Source organism: Cervus canadensis, chromosome 6, assembly GCF_019320065.1.
Source record: "Cervus canadensis isolate Bull #8, Minnesota chromosome 6, ASM1932006v1, whole genome shotgun sequence".
NCBI lineage: Eukaryota > Metazoa > Chordata > Mammalia > Artiodactyla > Cervidae > Cervus > Cervus canadensis.
In genome coordinates, this window is record NC_057391.1 from 1,786,691 (window position 1) to 1,808,202 (window position 21,512).

General features: G+C 41.1%; 1 protein-coding gene across 3 annotated transcripts in view; it reads left to right on the top strand.

Annotated features, from left to right (window-relative positions):
* The window catches only part of LOC122442948 (neuronal regeneration related protein), a 33,312-nt gene extending 12,241 nt beyond the window's left edge, over positions 1-21,071 (top strand). For all 3 annotated transcript variants that reach the window (XM_043470627.1, XM_043470628.1, XM_043470625.1), the window contains 2 exons: positions 13,510-13,587; positions 19,288-21,071. In XM_043470627.1, coding sequence (XP_043326562.1) covers positions 13,510-13,587; positions 19,288-19,413 — 204 coding nt within the window. In that variant the 3' untranslated portion in view covers positions 19,414-21,071. The remainder of the gene's footprint in view (positions 1-13,509; positions 13,588-19,287) is intronic.
* The last annotated feature ends 441 nt before the right edge of the window (positions 21,072-21,512 follow it).

A 21,512-nucleotide genomic window follows, 5' to 3' on the forward strand; every position in this document is an offset into this window, starting at 1 on the left:
AACCACTTTTCTTGTTACATGCTATTTGTTACCTTCATGATAGTAATAACTAATGGTTGGCTTGTTCCCTGGTCCCTGTGTTTCCATTTTTGTCCTTAGAACTGACTGCATTTCTTAGACTGTATTAATTAAAAGTTCCCAACTGGAATCAGGTTAGATTTGTTTTTCTTTCTGAATTACCATTCTTAATAGTTTATACATGCCTCTCTATTCTAATAAGTATTTATTTTCTTCCTCTTCAACTAGGATCACTTTACACTTATATGTAATGTATGGTTTGCATAGCTGCATATTATTGATCAAGAATTTAATTCTCCTTTGACTAAACAGTTTGTCTTGAAATTGAAATTTTGAAAAGCAAAGTTGCAGTGAACATGATTTCTAATGGCATTTGTTGAAAGAAAGATATTCTGAATTAGGTTGTCCATTGCCAGGTCATCAGAGAAGTTGTTTGAGAGTTTATTTAGAGGTCATATTAAAACAATTTGGCTTCTCAGCAAATACCCTTTGTAATTACCCGCAGTGTTTGCTAGATATTTGTATTGTGCTGAACATTTCCTTCCAGGGAAAATTGAAAAAAGACAAAACTGGTGATCAGTGTTGCTTGGGTTTAATTAGATCCACAGTCGTAAGGTGGCCAAGTGAGAGTTGCTGCTCTAAGAGTTGTCTTTCTCCAGTGACTGTGGCAACGCTTGGATGCTGGCGAGCACGCCCTCTGTGCTCTGCAACAGTGCTGGGTTTTTTAGGCAAGTTATTTTTTTTTAATTAATTTATTTAAATTGGAGACTAATTACTTTACACTATTGTGGTGGTTTTTGCCACACATTCACGTGAATCAGTCATGGGTGTACATGTGTCCCCATCCTGAACCTCCCTCCTTCCTCCCTCCCCATCCCATCCCTCAGGGTCGTCCCAGTGCACCGGCTCTGAGCGCCCTGCCTCATGCATCGAGCCTGGACTGGTGATCCATTTCACATCTGATAATATACATGTTTCAATGCTATTCTCTAAAATCATCCCACCCTCGCCTTCTCCCACAGAGTCCAAAAGACTGGTCTATACATCTCTGTCTCTTCTGCTATCTCGCATATAGGGTCATCGTTACCATCTTTCTAAATTCCATATATATGCGTTAGTATACTGTATTGGTGTTTTTCTTTTTGGCTTACTTCACTCTGTTATTTTTGAAGGGCAGCTGTTTATCAGAAAACACACACACAAACGAAAACACAGCTAGCAGAGAAACAAATATTTTTGAGAAAACTACTCTTGATAGTAGGTGTCAGCAATCCAACTAACTTTCATCAGAAGGGCACTAAGTAGAGATGCCCAGCACCTACTTAGGGGCTGAAAGCAGGCCCCGCTCTCGGGGGCCTCATGGCCCCACTGCAGGTGGCTTCAGGGAAATAGCAGAGAAGACTGGTGTGGACAGACCGTGTTCTTTGAGAAGAGAGGCTGCGTGTGCATCCTGTCTTCTCCATTTCTTGGATATGTGACCTTGGGCAAGCTCCCTGACTGCGGAGCGTCCTCCTCCGTCAGACGGTGAGGCTGACCCAGGCCTGCTTGGTCCATCTGTGCCCGCCCTGTTGCCGTGGCCTTACATGTACTGATGCATTTCACCCTTTCAGCGGCACCCTGAGTCTTAAAGGGGTGTGCCTAGAAAACGTGCCTAAAATTAAAAAAAAAAAATTATAATGAACTTCAGTGTGCATTTCTCACAGAAAACTGTGGCTCTCCAAGTTTAAATATTCTGCCAGTGTGGGTTCCAACAACGCTCATGTCTTGCTCACAGTTCTCTTCCTTTGGAGAAGTGTAGTTTTGCTGATTGGTTTACCATGAAAGAAGAACTGAAGGAAAAAGCCCCAAAGATGTCAATATCAGTCTTCTTTTGTCTTCTCTTGTCTCAGAATGCAGTCAGGATTTAGAATGAAGTTCTGAGTTTCCAATGCTGTCTTTTTCATGCTAATTAGAATACGAGTGATCCCTTTCTCAGGGAATTTGGCCTCCTAATTTGGCATTCCTTTTGCAGTCATCTTCATGATTCTGCAGGTATTTATTGGTGACTCCCCGTCCCAAAAGGCCTCATCCATTTGGGTCGATGGCCACCGCCTGTGGCCTTCTCTGCTTCCCGTGTCACTGCCAGGCTGGCCTCTGTCGGGGAGAAGCCGCCGTCTGAGTCAGCCCGCGCTCAGTGGGGCTGAGCACCCAGGTGGTGGACAGGGGCACATCCATCCTAACCTTCTTCTGTTCCTCTGTGCTTTTAGCTTTTTGCCAGTTTTCATAAAGGACACTTTACCAGGAGCCTCATAGTGCCCTGAGCACTTACGGTGTGCACATACAGATCTGCCTATATTTTCCCCCTCTTTAGAGCCAAATTTCTTAAAAGATAATCAACTAGCATCTGATTTAAATAAAGTTTAATTACATCCTCTCCATGATAGAAACCACTTCCCCTCCAAATTTGGTGATCTGTTGTGATGCTGTTTGCTGTTGAAAAGTTATCTAGTCTTTAAATGACCAAGACGGTACACGACAAGCACTGAACTGTGAAATGACTTTTGGTAAATGCTGAGCAGTTTGCAGCTGCCAGCAGAAGAGGGTGCATTGATGGAAAGAGTGAATAACTTCTTTTGGAATGAGCACTTTGGGAGAAAAGGCAAACTTTCTGGAAAAGTCAGTCTTGCATATGTCAGCAATAGGAATGCTTTGAAATTGTTCATAAGCTCATCAAAAGCAACTGGCTATCTCATTATTCACCCAGATCAAGAAAAACCCCAAGTCCATATGTCCAGATAAATATTTATTCACTAGCTTTTAATTTAGGGCTTTAGGGAAAAAACCCTGAGTTTCGAGGACTTTTTCTTCCACATTGTTGGTAACAACTTTCATAGATTTTATTGAATAGCACAGTAACTTTAGAACAAGAAGAAAGAAAAATTAGCATTCTTGGTGAGTAGAAATTAGACTTCTTATACGAAGGTGAAATGCAGTATACCTAAAATTACTCAAACTGGCTAATAAAAGCAAGTCTAGATGTTTCCTATTAACCTTGGAATGTGCTTGGAAAAGGTCCTGCTAATTCCAGATGTCTAGTATTGGAAAGGGTATCAAGAGCATGACTCATATGTGGCAGAGAATACAGTTCAAAAATTCGCAAGTGCAGTTTGGTGCACTCGGGCCCAATATGGTTTTCTTTTCTTCCTTACAGCATTCCTTGGTCATTCTGTCCGTCAGTCTTTGGCTCTCTTTCTTTCTTCCTCTCTTCCCTCCCTTCCTTCCCTTTCATCCTTCCTTCTCCTACCATAAAAGTAGGAGAAACATTGCAAAATGTGGTGTTTCTAATTTCTTGGTTGCAAATGAAAACCAATTTATATAAGGGAATAAGGTGGTCCAGACTTAGAACTCAGATGTGTTAAGTAAATATTTACTCTGGTTCCACTCCAGGGAGGTAAAAGATTTTATTAACATATTTGTTGAGGTCATGGGGCTAGGAAAAGCTTATGCTGTGCTTCAATGCCTAAGGGGCCTTTTTTTTTTTCTTGCTAGTTAACAAAGGCCAGTATTTTTTATCCTGCTGAAGAGAGCAAATGTCTTATTTTTGTGGCCTGTACTTTCTTATTGTTCACTCACAAACTGCTTAATCTCAAACCAGAGTTTTAAAAAGCTGCTTTCTTTCTTCCCTTTGTTCAGAAAATCTCTTCTTAGATATCCTTTATGAGATTTGTTTCCAAGCTTTCTTCTTGTGCTTTTTCTCCCGGTTTACTTTGGGCTGTTTTCAGCTGTTTGTATTTTGTTTTGTCTTCATCACTGAAAAGAAAAATCGCCCATTAAAAGTCTAGATTTGAAGTGTTGAACTTAATTCCTTGAGTCCAGTCCACAATTTGGCTCTGCTTAGCGTACCAGGCTGACCTCCAGCACAGGGGAGGGTGCCTTGGCAGAAATCTGAGAATTCCTCGATCAGTAACTCCCTTTTTTGGATTTATGGAGCCTTTACGTGGATTGCTTTGTGCTAAGCATGTTCCTATTGGAAAGGAATGAGGCTGGGATAAGAGGAGTTTGCATAGCACAAAATGTTTGCAACTGACCTCCGGTTCAGCGTGCCGGGTTCACCAGCTGCTTCTGCACCCTGCCTTGAAGCACACGCCATCCAAAGCCCCCAAACTCACATCATGAACGGTTTCAAAGAGCGGTGACAAAGTTGCCACAAATGTTAACCTTTTGTGGCTTGCTTCTGACTTGATTCCTTGCTCTGCTTTAAGTCTTTGTTTTTGTTCTTAGAAATCAGATTTAAAAAGACTCAGCAGCCAAACGGGCAGAATATTATGTTGTGGTGGAAAGCTGTTTGTGCTGACGATTAATTTCACTTGTAAACACTTTCATTTTGTTGCCAGTGAGGAGACTTCCTTTTCCTTTCTCTGCCTAGTTGAAATCTAGAAATGAGATTCCACAGCTGTCAGGCTCCCACATATTCATCAGCGGCCTCTCAAGATGGCTTCACAACAGGCAGAGTGAATCTAGAGGATTTCACTGTTAAAACTCTGAACACAGCTTGTTTCAAACACCCCAGCTCACAAAGGAAAGAAATGAATCTTTTGCCTGCCTGACATGGCATCATGGGCATTAATATAATCTGCTGCATAATAAGAGTAAAATGTGGACATTTTCTGTGCCCATAGTAAACATCTGCCCCCAAAGCAAAGTTAATTTGATGGGCTTAATTGGCTTTGTGCTGTGAACCACAGTTGTCTCCCCCACCCCCATTTCTACAGGTTAAGAACTTATCAGGCCATAGGAAACCAAGAGTGTCAGCAGTGTCCTAAAAGACCATCCCTTCCTTTCCAGTAGGAGGGCATTTGTGGTTGAGTGCAATAGTCAAGTGTTTGTAATGCTTTCTCTGCAATTATCCATTGGTTACCACAGCCAGCTTATGTGTGCGTGTGTGTGCGTGTGTCCACGCGCACACGTGCGCACTTAAATTAGATCCCTGCATGTTTCACTTAGTTCTTGAACCAGAATGTTTGCCAACTTAGGGACCAACTGACACATTTATTTTACTTTATAGCATGTGCAGAGATGATGTCCAGTATCTGAATGACCCAATGTTCAGTGTATTTTTCTTTTTGTCTGCTAGTTGCAGTGCATTTTCCCCACTGTGTACTCCATCTCCAAGCAGCATTCACAGGGTTAGGCAGGTCTCTAGAGAGACAGCTCAGCGCATCATCTTTTGGCACCATCCAATCTTTGATGTAATACTGTTCAGAGAAAATGATCCTTGTCACTCATTTATGGTTTCAGTTTACATTCTGCCCTCTCACATGACTAGTCACACCTGGGAGCAGACCAGCTTTTGAGGGAGATTCTTAATAGGGCCACTTCCAAGGGTATTTGCAGAAATGAAGTGCATGTGTGTGCACATAAATTCTGCTGTATTACAGTACTGAGTTCCATAACCTCCCAGCCAATTAGGCAGAATAGAAGATGTACACACATGCGCATGCACGCGTACACACACACACACACACACACACACACACACACACACAGACAGAGTAATTGGCAGAGAGATTATAAAATATACTCCTTTGCTGCTCAAAGAATTAATTATGCACGTTGGACATCTGCTGCTCTGGTTCACTCTTCTAATTGCAGGGGGTGGGCTCCTATCTTTGATAAATCATAAAAGGGCCATTGTTTAAGCACATAGAACTCCACCAAGGGTAGAAAATAATTATAATTATGGTTGTTAACAACCAAGCCATGCAGCATCTTCATCACGGTTTTCTCAGAAGGTATGTTAACCGGTAAAGTAAGCAACATGTATATGTGTGGTGCATTTAGACCCCAAATAAAGCCATGATCCTGCCTTTGAAGATTGTTCTCATCTAACAGTCTCCCCAAAGAAGTACTGATAAAGACGGTGAGTAGAGGGAAATATGAATTTAGAAACAGGTAATAAATAGATATAATTCAAAATTTTCATGCAGTATGGTAGAAGTGATAGGAAGCATGTCAGTTAGATTGATTCTGTATATGGACTGTGTTGTTATTCTTTAGTTGCTAAGTCGTGTCTAACTCTTTTATACCCCATGGACTGTAGCCCGTCAAGCTCCTCTGTCCATGGGATTTCTGAGGCAAGAATCCTGGAGTGGGTGTTCATTTCTTTCTCCAGGGGATCTTCTTGACCCAGGGATTGAATCCACATCTCCCGGTGAATTCTTTACCGCTGAGCCAACAGGGAAGCCCTAAATTTTGGTGTATTTCTTACAAGATATTCCCATGTGCTTGCATTTCTGAGATGCTCACACCACCACCTCTAAGAGAGAATTTGATGAAGATGATAATTGGTCTTTATGAAGAACACAAACTTGAATCCAGAAAACTGAATATATGGGAAACAATTTAAGCCATGTGTCCACTTACCGAGCATCATTTGACATACACCAAGAAGAATGAGCAGCCTTGGGGTCCAACAATAACAGGTGAACTACAAAAAGATAGATCAGCTTACCCTTTTCTCTGATCTACATGTCATCAGCACTTGAAAGCCTCTCAACCTTCCATCTTCCTTGGCTTGCATCTGGCAGCCTTTACATACCCTTGCAAATCTGCTCACTGCCACCCTCATTTCCTCTGTTTACAGTGCTACTGGATGTCTTGCTAAATGTTGGTTTTGTTTGTTTTTTAAATCTAGTGATAGATATTCTGACAACCATTATATTTGACATAACCTATACTTTTTAAAAAATTGCACCTAAAGCAGACTGTATTCATTTCTAGTCAAAGCTATGGTTTTTCCAGTAGTCGTGTATGGATGTGAGAATTGGACTATAAAGAAAGCTGAGTGCCAAAGAATTGATGCTTTTGAACTGTGGTGTTGGAGAAGACTGTTGAGAGTCCCTTGGACTGCAAGGAGATCCAACCAGTCCATCCTAAAGGAGATCAGTCCAGAATATTCATTGAAAGGACTGATGCTGAAGCTGAAACTCCAATACTTTGGCCACCTCATGCAAAAAACTGACTCACTGGAAGAGAGTCAGTCTTTCTGCTGGGAAAGATTGAAGGCAGCAGGAGAAGGGGACGACAGAGGATGAGATGGTTGGATGGCATCACCGACTCGATGGGCATGAGTTTGAGCAAGCTCCAGGAGTTGGTGTTGGACAGGGACACCACTGAGCAACTGAACCGAACTGATTCATTTCCTAGGGCTGTCAAAACAAAGTACCACAGACTAGACGACTTAACAGAAATGTACTTTTTCACAGTTCTGGAGTCTTGGAGTCTGCGGTCAGGGTTGGTTTCTTCCGAGGCATCTCCCCTTGGCTTTTCGATGGCCGTCTTCTCCCAGTGTCCTCACGAGGTCTTCCCTGTGTGTATGTGTGTCCTAATTTCCTCCTCTTGCAAACACACTGGTCATATGGATTAGGGTCCACCCATATGACTCGGTGTAACTTAATTACCTCTTTATATACCCTATCTCCACATACAATTTGAAGTATTACGGGTCAGGACTTCACATTTGGGCATCAGGGGGAACACAGTTCAGCCCATACCACATTTAAATGATCTTTTAGATCATTAAGTGATGTTTTAGAGGATCTGTCACCCCTACTGTCCCTCTCACCTGCCCCTTGATTTGAGCCCCTAGGAGACAGGAACTCTATTTCTCTTCTGGTGGTATCCAGAGTCTAACTGTCCAGCACACTGCAAGTATTTTACAAACTTCTGGTGAATGCTGGCAAGCACAGAAGTATTCTGAGTTAGAGAGTAAAGATAATGATTGTCATTGATATTTTTTCTCTTAAGTCATTCATATTCAGTTCAGTTCAGTTCAGTCGCTCAGTCGTGTCCGACTCTGCGACCCCATGAACCGCAGCACGCCAGGCCTCCCTGTCCATCACCAGCTCCTGGAGTTTACCCAAACTCATGTCCATCGAGTCGGTGATGCCATCCAGCCATCTCATCCCCTGTCGTCCCCTTCTCCTCGTGCCCTCAATCTTTCCCAGCATCAGGGTCTTTTCCAATGAGTCAGCTCTTCACATCAGGTGGGCAAAGTGCTGGAGTTTCATCTTCAACTTCAGTCCTTCCAATGAACACCCAGGACTGATCTCCTTTAGGATGGACTGGTTGAATCTCCTTGTAGTCCAAGGGACTCTCAAGAGTCTTCTCCAACACCACAGTTCAAAAGCATCAATTTTTCGGCACTCAGCTTTCCTCACTGTCCAACTCTCACATCCATACATGACCACTGGAAAAACCATAGCCTTGACTAGACGGACCTTTGCTGGCGAAGTAATGTCTCTGCTTTTTAATATGCTGTCTAGGTTGGTCATAACTTTACTTCCAAGGAGTAAGCGTCTTTTAATTTCATGGCTGCAGTCACCATCTGCAGTGATTTTGGAGCCCAAATAAAATAAAGTCAGCCACTGTTTCCACTCTTTCCCTGTCTATTTCCCATGAAGTGATGGGATCAGATGGCATGATCTTAGTTTTCTGAATGTTGAGCTTTAAGCCAACTTTTTCACTCTCCTCTTTCATTTTCATCAAGAAGCATTTTAGTTCTTCTTCACATTCTGCCATAAGGGTGGTGTCATCTGCATATCTGAGGTTATTGATATTTCTCCTGGCAGCCTTGATTCCGGCTTGTGCTTCATCCACCCCAGTGTTTCTCATGATGTACTCTGCATATAAAATAAATAAGCAGGGTGACAATATACAGCCTTGATGGACTCCTTTTCCTATTTGGAACCAGTCTGTTGTTCCATATCCGGTTCTAACTGTTGCTTCCTGACCTGCATACAGATTTCTCAGGAGGCAGGTCAGGTGGTCTGGTATTCCCATCTCTTGAAGAATTTACCACAGTTTATTGTGATCCACACAGTCAAAGGCTTTGGCATAGTTAATAAAGCAGAAATAAATGTTTTCCTGGAACGCTCTTGCTTTTTCGATGATCCAGTGAATGTTGGCAATTTGATCTCTGGTTCCTCTGCCTTTTCTAAAACCAGCTTGAACATGTGGAAGTTCATGGTTCACGTGTTGCTGAAGCCTGGCTTGGAGAATTTTGAGCATTACTTTACTGGTGTGTGAGATGAATGCAATTGTGCATTAGTTTGAGCATTCTTTGGCATTTCCTTTCTTTGGGATTGAAATGATATTGGTGATAGAATATTGGAGTTATTAGAATAATTGGAATTATTGGTGATAGAAGCAAGGTCCAGTGCTGTAAAGAGCAATATTGCATAGGAACCTGGAATGTTAGGTCCATGAATCAAGGCAAATTGGAAGTGCTCAAACAGGAGATGGCAAGAGTGAATGTAGACATTCTAGGAATCAGCAAACTAAAATGGACTGGAATGGGTGAATTTAACTCAGATATCCATTATATCTACTACTGTGGGCAGGAATCCCTTAGAAGAAATGGAGTAGCCATCACTGTCAACAAGAGTCCTAAATGCAGTACTTGGATGCAGTCTCAAAAATGACAGAATGATCTGTGTTAGTTTCCAAGGCAAAGCATTCAGTATCACAGTAATCCAAGTCTATGCCCCGAGCAGTAATGCTGAACAAGCTGAAGTTGAACAGTTATATGAACACCTTCAGGACCTTTTATAACTAACACCCCAAAAGATGTCCTTTTCATTATCGGGGAGTGGAATGCAAAAGTAGGAAGTCAAGAGACACCTGGAGTAACAGGCAAATTTGGCCTTGGAGTACAGAATGAAGCAGGGCAAGGGCTAAAAGAGTTTTGCCAAGAGCACACACTGGTCATAGCAAACACCCTCTTCCAGTAACACAAGAGAAGACTCTACACATGGACATCACCAGATAGTTGACACTGAAATCAGATAGACTATATTTCTTGCAGCCAAAGATGGAGAAGCTCTATACAGTCAGCAAAAACAAGACCGAGAGTGGAGTGTGGCTCAGATCATGAACTCCTTATTGCCAAATTCAGACTTAAATTGAAGAAAGTGGGGAAAATCACTAGACCATTCAGGTTCAGGTATGACCTAAATCAAATCCCTTATGATTATACAGTGGAAGTGGGAAATACATTTAAGGGACTAGATCTGATAGACAGAGTTCCTGATGAACTATGTATGGAGGTTTGTGACATTGTACAGGAGGCAGGGATCAAGAACATCCCCAAGGAAAAGAAATGCAAAAAAGCAAAATGGCTGTCTGAGGAGCCCTTATAAATAGCTGTGAAAAGAAGCAAAGCAAAGAGCAGAGGAGAAAAGGAAAGATATACCCATTTGAATGCAGAGTTCCAAAGAATAGCAAGAAGAGATAAGAAAGTCTTCCTCAGTGATCAATGCAAAGAAATAGAGGGAAACAAAAGAAAGGGAAAGACTTGAGATCTCTTCAAGATAATTAGAGATACCAAGGAAACATTTCATGCAAAGATGGGTTCAATAATGAACAGAAATGGTATGGAGCTGACTGAAGTAGAAGATATTAAGAAGAGGTGGCAAGAATACACAGAAGAACTGTACAAAAAAGATCTTCACGACTCAGATAATCACGATGGTGTGATCACTGACCTAGAGCCAGGTATCCTGGAATGTGAAGTCAGGTGGGCCTTAGGAAGCATCACTATGAACAAAGCTAGTGGAGGCGATGGAATTCCAGTTGAGCTATTTCAAATCCTAAAAGGTGATGCTATGAACGTGCTGCACTCAGTACGCCAGCAAATTTGGAAAACTCAGCAGTGGACACAAGACTGGAAAGGGTCAGGTTTCATTGCAATCCCAAAGAAAGGAAATGCCAAAGGATGCTCAAAAAAGTCATTCATATTAGAGTCTTCAAAACACCACAGGTATAGGAAAGAATGAAGCTGTTATGTAGGTAGCATTTCCAATAATCTACCACCCTTTCCCAAAACCAAAAAATAAAAGTTTATTCCCCTTTAGGTTTCTGTGTCCAGGGATGTGCTGAGTTCTTAAGAGACCAGTCAGGCAGGTGTTAAGAATGTAAATGAGATTCTTCTGTCTCTTCCATTTTGGGGTTAAAATTCTGACTCTGAAGAAGACTATATGAATTTATCACAATGCCAAAATTACATTTATCTTTCATAATACCTATGATGATTATGATTCACACACTAAAAAAAAAATGCCTAATTAGAAATGCCTTTGGTCACTTTATAGCTAAGCTGACATGTGGCACAAAAGCAAATCTGAGGTATGGAAGGAAGTTTACTTAGCCGTGAGTTGCTAACAGATACTCATGTTCCTGAGTTCATTGGCAAATATCACTGGCTGTTTTTCTTTAAAAAAGGAAAGTTCTTGGAAAAAATTATAGTAAGTATTGTGACTAAGTATAACAATTTCTGAGAGCCAAGCTATTTTTCCCTACAGATCCAGCCTGGGTTGCTTTAGTATTGATGCTTTGAACCTAGAAGTTAAATGCTAATGTTGTGTCATTTTGTTAAAATAGTATATCACAGAAAAGCAGAATACATATATAACATTTAGTTGATTTTGCTTTTCATTGCATCCATGTGCCTATTAAGCTTATATATGTATTTCTATCAATATTTTTGGTTTACAGTGAAATATTTTTTCTTGCTAATACCTGTCATGTTTTTAATTATACTTAAAGCGTGCCTTTAAAATCAGTAATACAGAGATGTCATCAGCTTTTATCTGTTTATATTAAGTGACCTTATAGTGGATCCCAATCTGAGATCTCCTGAAATTTTCCAGGGTGGGATTTTGTGTGCTGTGACTTTCTTTTAAGCCTCAAAGCAAAGCATGTGTATCTAAGATTGCAGTTTTGTTTTCTTCACCCATTCCTGGTTAAAGAGAATGTTGTGGTGGCTGTTTGTCCCAAACGAGGCAGATGGTGGAATTTTACTAGAAGGAGCTGAGCAGAGGAGGGGAAAGCTGAGCAAGGGGAAGGAGTTTGAGATTGGGGGAACCACATGGCCCAGAAAGCAGGCCCAGTCCAAAGTCAGAAAACAAGCCCAGTTTTTGCAGGATGAGCTTTCCAGTATTTAAGACCTAAATGTGTATGGTGGCTGTGGGCTGGTGTAATTTTGAAAGAGAGGTAGTAGGCAGTTTGCATTCTGGAATAATTTGAGGGCATCTTTAAGGTGCCAATAACTGAAATCCCGCTTTAGAACTGGGAATCTGGCTTGAGTTTGAGCCCTATCCTGTACACTGTGACCTTTCTGAGTTGCAGTTTCCTTTTCTCTGTAATGATAAGACCTAGTCAAAATTTATAATCAGGATAAATTAGGTAATGTACACAAAATTGCTTTGTTCAGTGGCATGTGCCATAAATGCTACTGGAGTTGAGCAAAGATAGTTTCTGTTAGACTGTCCCACAGAACCTGCACAGCCATCCACATTTCATGCCTCAGACCAGATGGATTGATTGGGACATTGATATCGTTGCGGTGAGCCCAATGATTAGGCTACCACATCTAGTGCTTTCAGAAACAAACCAAAAAAAGATACATAAGTCTCTTTGATAACTGATTAATGAAGTGAGATTCTTAATGTCATTTATTAAATGTAAAGCTTATTTACAGCATTTATAGAATCAGATCTTCAGGGGATCTCATCTAATTTTCTCCCCTCCCTTCAAGAAGGGCTGTATCAAATGTAAATTAGCCCTGACAGATGGTGATTGGATTCAGTTTCTAAATTTCTTAAGGAAGATTTCACAGTTTTCCTCTCTAAATTCTTTCAGTAATTTAACAATTCTTATGCCAAGTTTTTCCTTACAGCTGACCTAAATCTGTACTTGTAAGTCCTTCCTTATCCCCCTCCTCCAGTCTTTTCCAGAGATAGAGAACAGCTGGCCAGCAACCTTCTTATGATAAACCCTTTTCAGTATTAAAAAAAGAGTTACTCAGTTGGACTCAATCGCTCCATCTTGTCCACCCCTGCTCCACCCTCCACCCCTCCCCGTTCATTAGCTGGTCTTGTCTTCTCTGAATCACTCATGACGATGCCGCCATCCCTTGCCCTCTCCCTGTCTCAGACCCTTGATACTTCCAAGCAGCTGGGCAGACGTGTGGCTCTGGGGAGGAGGCAGGCTGCTGCTTCCTCTCCTTCCTATGCTTTATGCATCATTGAGCCTTCTAATAAATGAATCAGGATAACCCTTAACAGTGTTGGGCGAGTACATGGCACATTTATCTCATAAACATGGAGTTCTGCAAGGATACTAATCACAGGTTGCTTTGAAAATTGGGCCTCCCCAGTGCCTTAGTTTGTTTAGCCAGTCAGGCCATGACGCTACCACTTTGCATGCTAAAGATAACACTGATTGATATCTCTGCTCTCTTGAACTTAGTCTTAGAAGACACTGAGCTAAAACTCTCCTGAGTGTAGAGTATGCACACTGACTGAAAGAGAGAATGGACTTCCCCAGCTTTCTCAGTTGCAATTGGGAAATAAGTGACCATTGAGGACAATTGAGCTCATTAAGCTGATCCCAAGAGGTTTCAGAGTGGCTCCTGTTTTTAATCTGAATGTGTATGCTTCTTTGTCTCTCTAGGTTTATTACCCAGAGCTTTCTGTCTGGGTCTGTCAAGAACCATTTCCAGACAAGGAAATGGAGGGAAGGCTTCCTAAGGTAAGATCTCCAGCTGACATTTTGTTAAGGTGTTTTTTTTTTTTTTAATATAGAAACAAAAACAGCTATTCCTCATTTTAATACTGATTACTGTCTACTATAATAATCCCCTTATGGCAGAAAGTGAAGAGGAACTAAAAAGCCTCTTGATGAAAGTGAAAGAGGAGAGTGAAAAAGTTGGCTTAAAGCTCAACATTCAGAAAACTAAGATCATGGCATCTGGTCCCATCACCTCATGGCAAATAGATGGGGAAACAGTGGAAACAGTGTCAGACTTTATTTTTGGGGGGCTCCAAAATCACTGCAGATGGTGACTGCAGCCATGAAATTAAATGATGCTTGCTCCTTGGAAGGAAAGTTATGACCAACCTAGACAGAATATTAAAAAGCAGAGACATTACTTCGCCAGCAAAGGTCCGTCTAGTCAAGGCTATGGTTTTTCCAGTGGTCATGTATGGATGTGAGAGTTGGACTATAAAGAAAGCTGAGCGCTGAAGAATTGATGCTTTTGAACTGTGGTGTTGGTGAAGACTCTTGAGAGTCCCTTGGACTGCAAGGAGATCCAACCAGTCCATCCTAAAGGAGATCAGTCCTGGGTGTTCATTGGAAGGACTGATGCTGAAACTCCAGTAATTTGGCCACCTCATGCAAAGAGTTGACTCATTGGTAAAGACCCTGATGCTGGGAGGAATTGGGGGCAGGAGGAGAAGGGGACGACAGAGGATGAGATGGTTGGATGGCATCACTGACTCAATGGACATGAGTTTGGGTAAACTCCGGGAGCTGGTGATGGACAGGGAGGCCTGGCGTGCTGCAATTCATGGGGTTGCAAAGAGTCAGACATGACTGAGCGACTGAACTGATAATAATCCATTAACCTGATACCATAATCCATAACCTATTATCATCTTGGAAATAACATGTAGTACAAAAAAAAGAAAAAGAATATCCTGATATCCTGTGACTCTTACAGTTCATAATATCTTTCTTTCTTGATGCCCAAAGTCCAAAGCAAATTTTCACTTAAGAATTGTGGAACCAATTTGTCAACTATACATTTTACAGGTTTTTTAATTTGTTTGTTCCATTCTGATATAGATAAATCCAAATATGAATATATCTAACTAAAAGATCTCTTAAAAGTGTAGATGATGATAATTTTTTCTGGTAACAATACCTGACTATCTGATAAAATTACCCATGAAACAAAACAGAAAGAATATTAAAAAGCTGCTATATTTTTTCTTCTAAGTTTTAGGCCCAAAAGTATTTTCTATTAACATGCTTTTATTGCTCAGACATTTTCAGTGTGACAGTTTTCTGCCGTAAGAAAATTTGTAAAATTTACATTTTATTTTTTCAGCAGTATTTCAAAACAACAACAGAAACATTTACCAATTTTTACTGTAGATACCTTTGAACTTTGCTTGTTAGGGTAAATTTCAATTTGACCTTAAGCAAGGATGATTGTATTTTTTACCACTGACCTGTTGATTCTGTAATTTAAAAAAATAGAGACCATTAAAAATGCAATTTCCATTTAAAAATTTCTTAAGTGTAATTGACCAATGGAGAGGACTCCCCAGCTATTACTGTCATTTCAACTTTGGTAAACTATCTTACTTGCCTTTAATGGTTTCAGCAATTTCCTACCTTTTACTGACAGGCAGACATTAGTTAAAGAGATTATGTCGACTGGCAGTTTGCACTGAGAGAAAACAGTCCTAAATCACTTTGAATCTCTCAGAGAATTTCTGAAGGTCAAGGTCGAAATCACTGGCAAGAAAGTACGTGAACTAAATGATTTGGTCCCTGCCTGGGCTAGACTTTTTCTGATCTTGTAGAGTTGGAGTGGAAGTGAGCTAAAATACAGGTGCTTTATTTAAAACACACTCACACCCCACCACTGCACCACCAGGGTTGCAGTAGTGTAGACATTCTTTGCTGGACCATCTCAGGGCATAATTTCCCAGAGTAGCTGAGGATAAGATGTGATCATGGAAGGGATGAGGGGAAGTATAGCCTTTTTATGAGTGCCTGCCCCATTCAGGAGCCCAGAGTTCATGTCTTTGATACTGGTAGCATCAACCAAACAAGCGAGACTGGCCAAATTCCTCAGTGAGGTCAACAGTGCCTCTGTTTCCTCTTGAAAGGCCATCTGAGTCCTAGGCCTTGTTGGCACTGAGATATGCTCCAGGGGGCTGGTGGATCCTGGAATTCAGGTCTTCTGTTATTTTGAGTTCTTTCCTCTCTAAATATATGAATAGTATTTTAAGCATAATATATTTGTCCTTTTTCTAGCTGTTGCCTTCTGGAAAAGTACATCTTTGCATAATCATAAGAAAAACAATCCTGGCTTACTTGGCCCAAAACACATTATTGAGTAATTGGGGGACTCATGTACTAACAATTATTGGCAGGGAGAGCCACCCAGGAGCACAGTCTCTGGGGGCCCCTGGACACGTATCTGTATCTCCTCCTCCAGCCTTTTGGTTTACTCAAGTTCCTCAGTCCTATAGGGACCAGTATATGGGGATGACGGAGGGAAATAGCACAATTTTTGCATAAAATTCTTCCAAGGTCTAACTTGTGGAAATAAGACATCTTCCTGTCTCCTCTTTGAAATACCTCCTTCTCTTGTTGCAGAAGCTTGAACTTCCTTCAATGGGGGCAGAGATATCTTTTTTCCTTTCTTTCTCTCTTTTTTTTTTTAGTGAATAGGAGGTAGGGACTGAAGTCTAGTGAATTCCAGTCTCCAAAGGAAGGATGCACAGAACTTTAGCTCCCCATGGTGTCTCATATCAGAACTCCCTGCAAGGTTTGTCACCACTGCTTTGCTGTCCTCCAGTTACTTGGGTGGCTCCCATATAGCATGTTAATTTTAGGGCAGGCTGGAGGGACTGCTTTTGTCCCTCTTGCCTTAAAATCTTATAGACTGTTCAGTCCATAGTAGGCATGCAGAACCTGAATAATGAAGGAAGGACACATCTGAATATTTGGGGGTCTTGAAAGAGAGAAAAAAAAATACTAAAAATGGTAAATTCAAATCTGAAATAATCTCCTTAGAATTTTGTTTTCCTGGAAGAACTTCTTTCCAAATTAACCATATCCCACCCAGCTCCCACCCAGCTCCCATCCATTTTGCTGTATTTTTTTTTTTCATGGAAATATGAGAGTAGTAAGACTGAGATATATAAAGACTAACTGATGTTCTGTATAGTCACTTAAGAGTAAGTCTGAAGTAGGCAGTTTTAAGGCCAGCCATGATGTTAAGTGAAGTGTGTTGCAAGCTTTTGATTTCCTTTTCTAGGCCTATGATAGTTAGCATTGAATTCTTCATTTGTCTAAAACTTGTTTGTCATATCCTGAACGATGCTCACTGGTTGATATGGGAGGAGAAACAAACATTATTTTAAAAACATTGGGTTTCAAAGGATTTCTTCTTTAAATAGTGGGATTGCATGCCAAAATTTCAAAATTGAAATTATTTTCACAAAAGAAAGGAATTGCTCGAAATAATGCTTTTGGATATTTTTCTGGATCCTTTAGGGCATGTAAATGATGAGTAAAATTTTAGTTTAACTTTCTGGTTTGGCCCTTTTGGCATTTAATGATACCAAAACAACCTCTAAATCACAGACTAAGACTGGAACATTAAAGTACATACTGCGTAGATTTTATATACATTCTGAAAATGTTACATGCTCTAAAAGTCTGAGATTTTTGAAAAAAAATTTAGATAAAACAGATGTGTAATATGAGAACACTGTACGGTAAGTAAAACTTCTTAAAACTGAATTATCTGTTACATTTAGTTCACTCTGGGGTTGCTGAGTGAACCGAACAATTTGGTTTCAAGTTGTTTGGACGTATCTGATTTCTGAATTCTTCAGTTCAAGTTCAGTTGCTCAGTCATGTCCGACTCTTTGCAACCCCATGGACTGCACCTTGCCAGGCTTCCCTGTCCATCACCAACTCCTGGAGCTTTCTCAAACTCATTGAGTTGGTGAAGCCATCCAGCCATCTCATCCTCTGTCGTCGCCTTCTTCTCCTGCCTTCAATCTTTCCCAGCATCAGGGTCTTTTCCAGTGAGTCAGTTCTTCACATCAGGTGGCCAAAGTATTCGAGCTTCAGCTTCAGAATCAGTCCTTCCAATGAATATTCAGGACTTATTTCCTTTAGGATGGACTGGTTGGATCTCCTTGCAGTCCAAGGGACTCTCAAGAGTCTTCTCCAACACCACAGTTCAAAAGCATCAGTTCTTTGGCACTCAGTTTTCTTTATGGTCCAACTCTCACATCCATACATGACTATGGGAAAAACCATAACTTTAATTAGATGGATCTTTGTCAGCAAAGTAATGTCTCTGCTTTTTAATATGCTGTCTAGATTGGTCATAGCTTTTCTTCCAAAGAGCAAGTGTCTTTTAATTTCATGGCTGCAGTCACCATCTGCAGTGATTTGGAGGCCAAGAAAATAAAGTCTGTCACTATTTCCATTGTTTCCCCATCTATTTGCCATGAAGTGATGGGACCGAATGCCATAGTCTTAGTTTTTTGAATGTTGAGTTTCTTAAAAAGATTCAAATATGGTAATTTGTAGACTACAAAGCATGATTATCACTTTAACCCAATACCTATATCCAGTCAAATTGGCTTATTATAACTATCCTTTTAGAACACGTGGCCTTAACAAAAAGAAAAAAAAAAAAAATCCCAACAGATCTTTTAAAACCATAATGGATTTTTTTTTTTTCAAGAAAATTCCTATACTTAACGGTTAGGCTAAAAGAGACTCTTGTCATATGTTCACTGTTTTCATTCCTGAGTGGGGCATGACATCTAGTTGTGATAAGACCTTTATTTTGTATCATTGCTTGGGCAGATGGGCCTCATTGTCCTGTCCTCCTGCTGTTTGATTGTGGTGGGGATCTCCTCCCTGTGGGTGCTCAATGGGTCCTCAGTCACAGTGTATTTGGATTCTCCTAGTCGGATACATAAAACCTCACTCATCAGGATTGTGAGGATAGACTAGAAGAGCCCCAGTCAGTCCCAACTAGCTGAGTCTCCTGCTCTTCTGGCCCTGGTTTCCCTCTTGTCTCCTCTCTTCTGCAGCTGCTGCCTGCCCACCCCCAGCCCACATGAGTTCCCTCCCAAACACTCCCCTGTCTTTAGTACCCACTTTTGGTTCTCACTGTAAGGCCTATAGGGCCTGGGCCACTTGCTTCTAGAATAAAATGTTCACAAATTCTATTTGTTGCAGTTGTGATATGCTTTAAATACTTTAACTATTATAAAACAATTATCCCTTTCCACCACAGTCATTCAACTCTTTTTAAAAAAAAAAAAAGCATTAACACTCCTAGGAACCTCTCACCCGGTCTTCTGTCAAGCCATATTTGATCCCAGAAACTGCTTTTAGAAACCTGACTTTGGGGAATGCTGCCTCCCACACGGCTGGGCTCAGCCCTTAGAGAAGCACTTGATTCTACTGCAGCCAAGGCAGCTAGTGTTTAATGACTTCATGCCCTCACAGACCTAATATTTACATTCAGGTGAACTGTGTTTAATATGTAAACTCTGCAAAATGTTGGGAGTTCGGGGACAAAAGTCGGGAGGAAGAAGCAAAAATGTTCAAGTGGTTTTAAAAGCATGACTCAGTGTGATTCTTTTTGTGTGTGTCTGTCTGTGTGCTCTTCAGGGAAGACTTCCTGTCCCCAAGGAAGTGAACCGCAAGAAGGATGGCGAGATGGGGGCTGCCTCCCTGACTCCCCTTGGCAGCAATGAACTCCACTCCCCAGGAACCAGTTACCTCCACTCTTTTTAATCACCTCCATTTGTATTACATATGGTGTGTGGGTATTGATGAGGTCATGGTATCATATATGGGATTTTTTTCTGTGTAAATCATCAAGTATAAGAAGAAACTACGGGACTCTGAGCCTTGCTTTAGAGATTTTACAGTGGACAAATAGGTATCATCAAACCAGTTTTTAATCATTCTGACTCAAGTGAAAACGCTCAGAATTTCACACTGTGAATCCACGTTTACAACCCTTACAGGTGGGCCTTCAGGCCTGGTTTGCTACGACAATGTCTTCCACAACTCAAACCCCCTCTGCTCTCACACAACCGGTCCACTTCTGCCTTTTCACTCACACAGCTCCTGACTGCTTCTTGCAGAGGCTGAGAGTCCCCTTTTTTTTTTTTTTTTTTTTTCATTTAGATGTAACAAGCCTAGTAGTTTATGTTCATCAATTGTCTGTATATCTCTATATTTTACCCATGTACTCTTTTGATGTATAGAAGTAGTTTGAAACTCATTGTTTCCTTGTGGTAAGTGACCGAGATGCTGCCACAGGACCTGAGACACTGATGAATGGTGCTATTTTGGACTTTCAACATGCTCCTTGGCGAGGTAGCTCTGATGGAGTTATTTTTTATTTTCATGTTCTAAGAAGGTGTTGGTACTCTGTTTCCCTGAATGTCGTTCTCTAGACTGGATTGACCTGTTCTCCTCGTGTCTTCAGTGTGGCTTTCTTCGTCAGCGTTGGGGGTTGAGCGACTGCCACCGCGGAGCAGGAGACCCCGGCTCCCCGGCTGGCGCTCCCGGACGCGCAGTCCCTGTAAGCGGGAGCAATCACAAAACTGTAATTTCCTTACCAAATCTCTTCCTTTCGGTAGCCTCGCCTGCCTAACTTAGTGAACGAAAAGCAATAATTTGACAGGCGTTTTTAGGTGTCTCTTTTGGTTCTTTCATTTGAAAGAATATTCAGGGGGAAAGGGGCAAACTTTTTTTTTTTTCCCCCTTTTTATAAATGCCCTCTGGGGGCGGGGGGGGGGGAAGAAATCCCCCAAATTAGCATCTCAGTAGGAACATGAAAGTTACACCTTTCCCAAAAATTAGGTTGAAGAAAATGTCTTTACCAAAAAAAAAAATTCTTTTTTTTCAAAAGGCAGAGCACTCTTTTTCAACAGTTCTGATAAGCAAGGTGTAGATTTTACATTTTTGTCCTTGCTCCCAATGAAATGGATAAACAAAAATACAATCAGACAATACCATCTACTCACGGAATGTTGTTGTGTTAGCCAGTCTGAAAGCCCACCTTGATTTTTATATAACTGTCTTTTAGCTCTTCCTTTGACAGGGCAGGCTTCGTTCTGAACTGTTCCGCTTCTGACTGTTACACATCGACTGACGCATGCGCTGCACTTCTTCCTTCTCTTCTCGCTCCCCATTGGCCTGAGTTTCCTGTGCATTTCCCCCCTACCTCCTTTGTTAGAGTAGGTATATCCGCTGTGTAAATAGAGCAAGAAAACAGTATTCTGCATCTGTGGCATTTACGTAGAGTTGCAGTTGTGTACTGCTGAATATGCAGGCTTTTGTAACAATGTGATCTTTACTGATGCACTCACGACAAGTACCCAATGTATTTTAGCTATTTTAGTAGTATTTGTTCAATAAATATGCAAGCTGTATGGTAACTGGCTTGGCTCATCATTGGAAAGGCCTACTTTTGAATACTTTCACTGTCTCATGTTAATTCATGTGCTCTCAGAGACCCAAAAGTAGATCCAAGGGCAAATATCAAAAGAGAGAGAATCAGCTCTGCCTTTCATGCATTTTTGCCTTCTGAGGGTTTTATGAGATGAGGGCCTAGGCAACGGCTCATTAGGATGGTATTTGTAGAGCTGCCTATGGATACAAAGGAGAATTAAACCAAGACCCTTTTATTTCTGCACTTTTGTTTTGCTCTTTCAGTGCACTCCCTCACACCTCAAAACATTCTTTTTTGCCCTTGCCATAAAGACTTACTCTGTGGGATTTTTAACCCATACCAAAAGATACCTAACCTTGCTTCTTCATGGAATATTTGCAAATACTCACAAAAGTGTATAAACGTATAAGAAAAGTCTTGTAAGTGG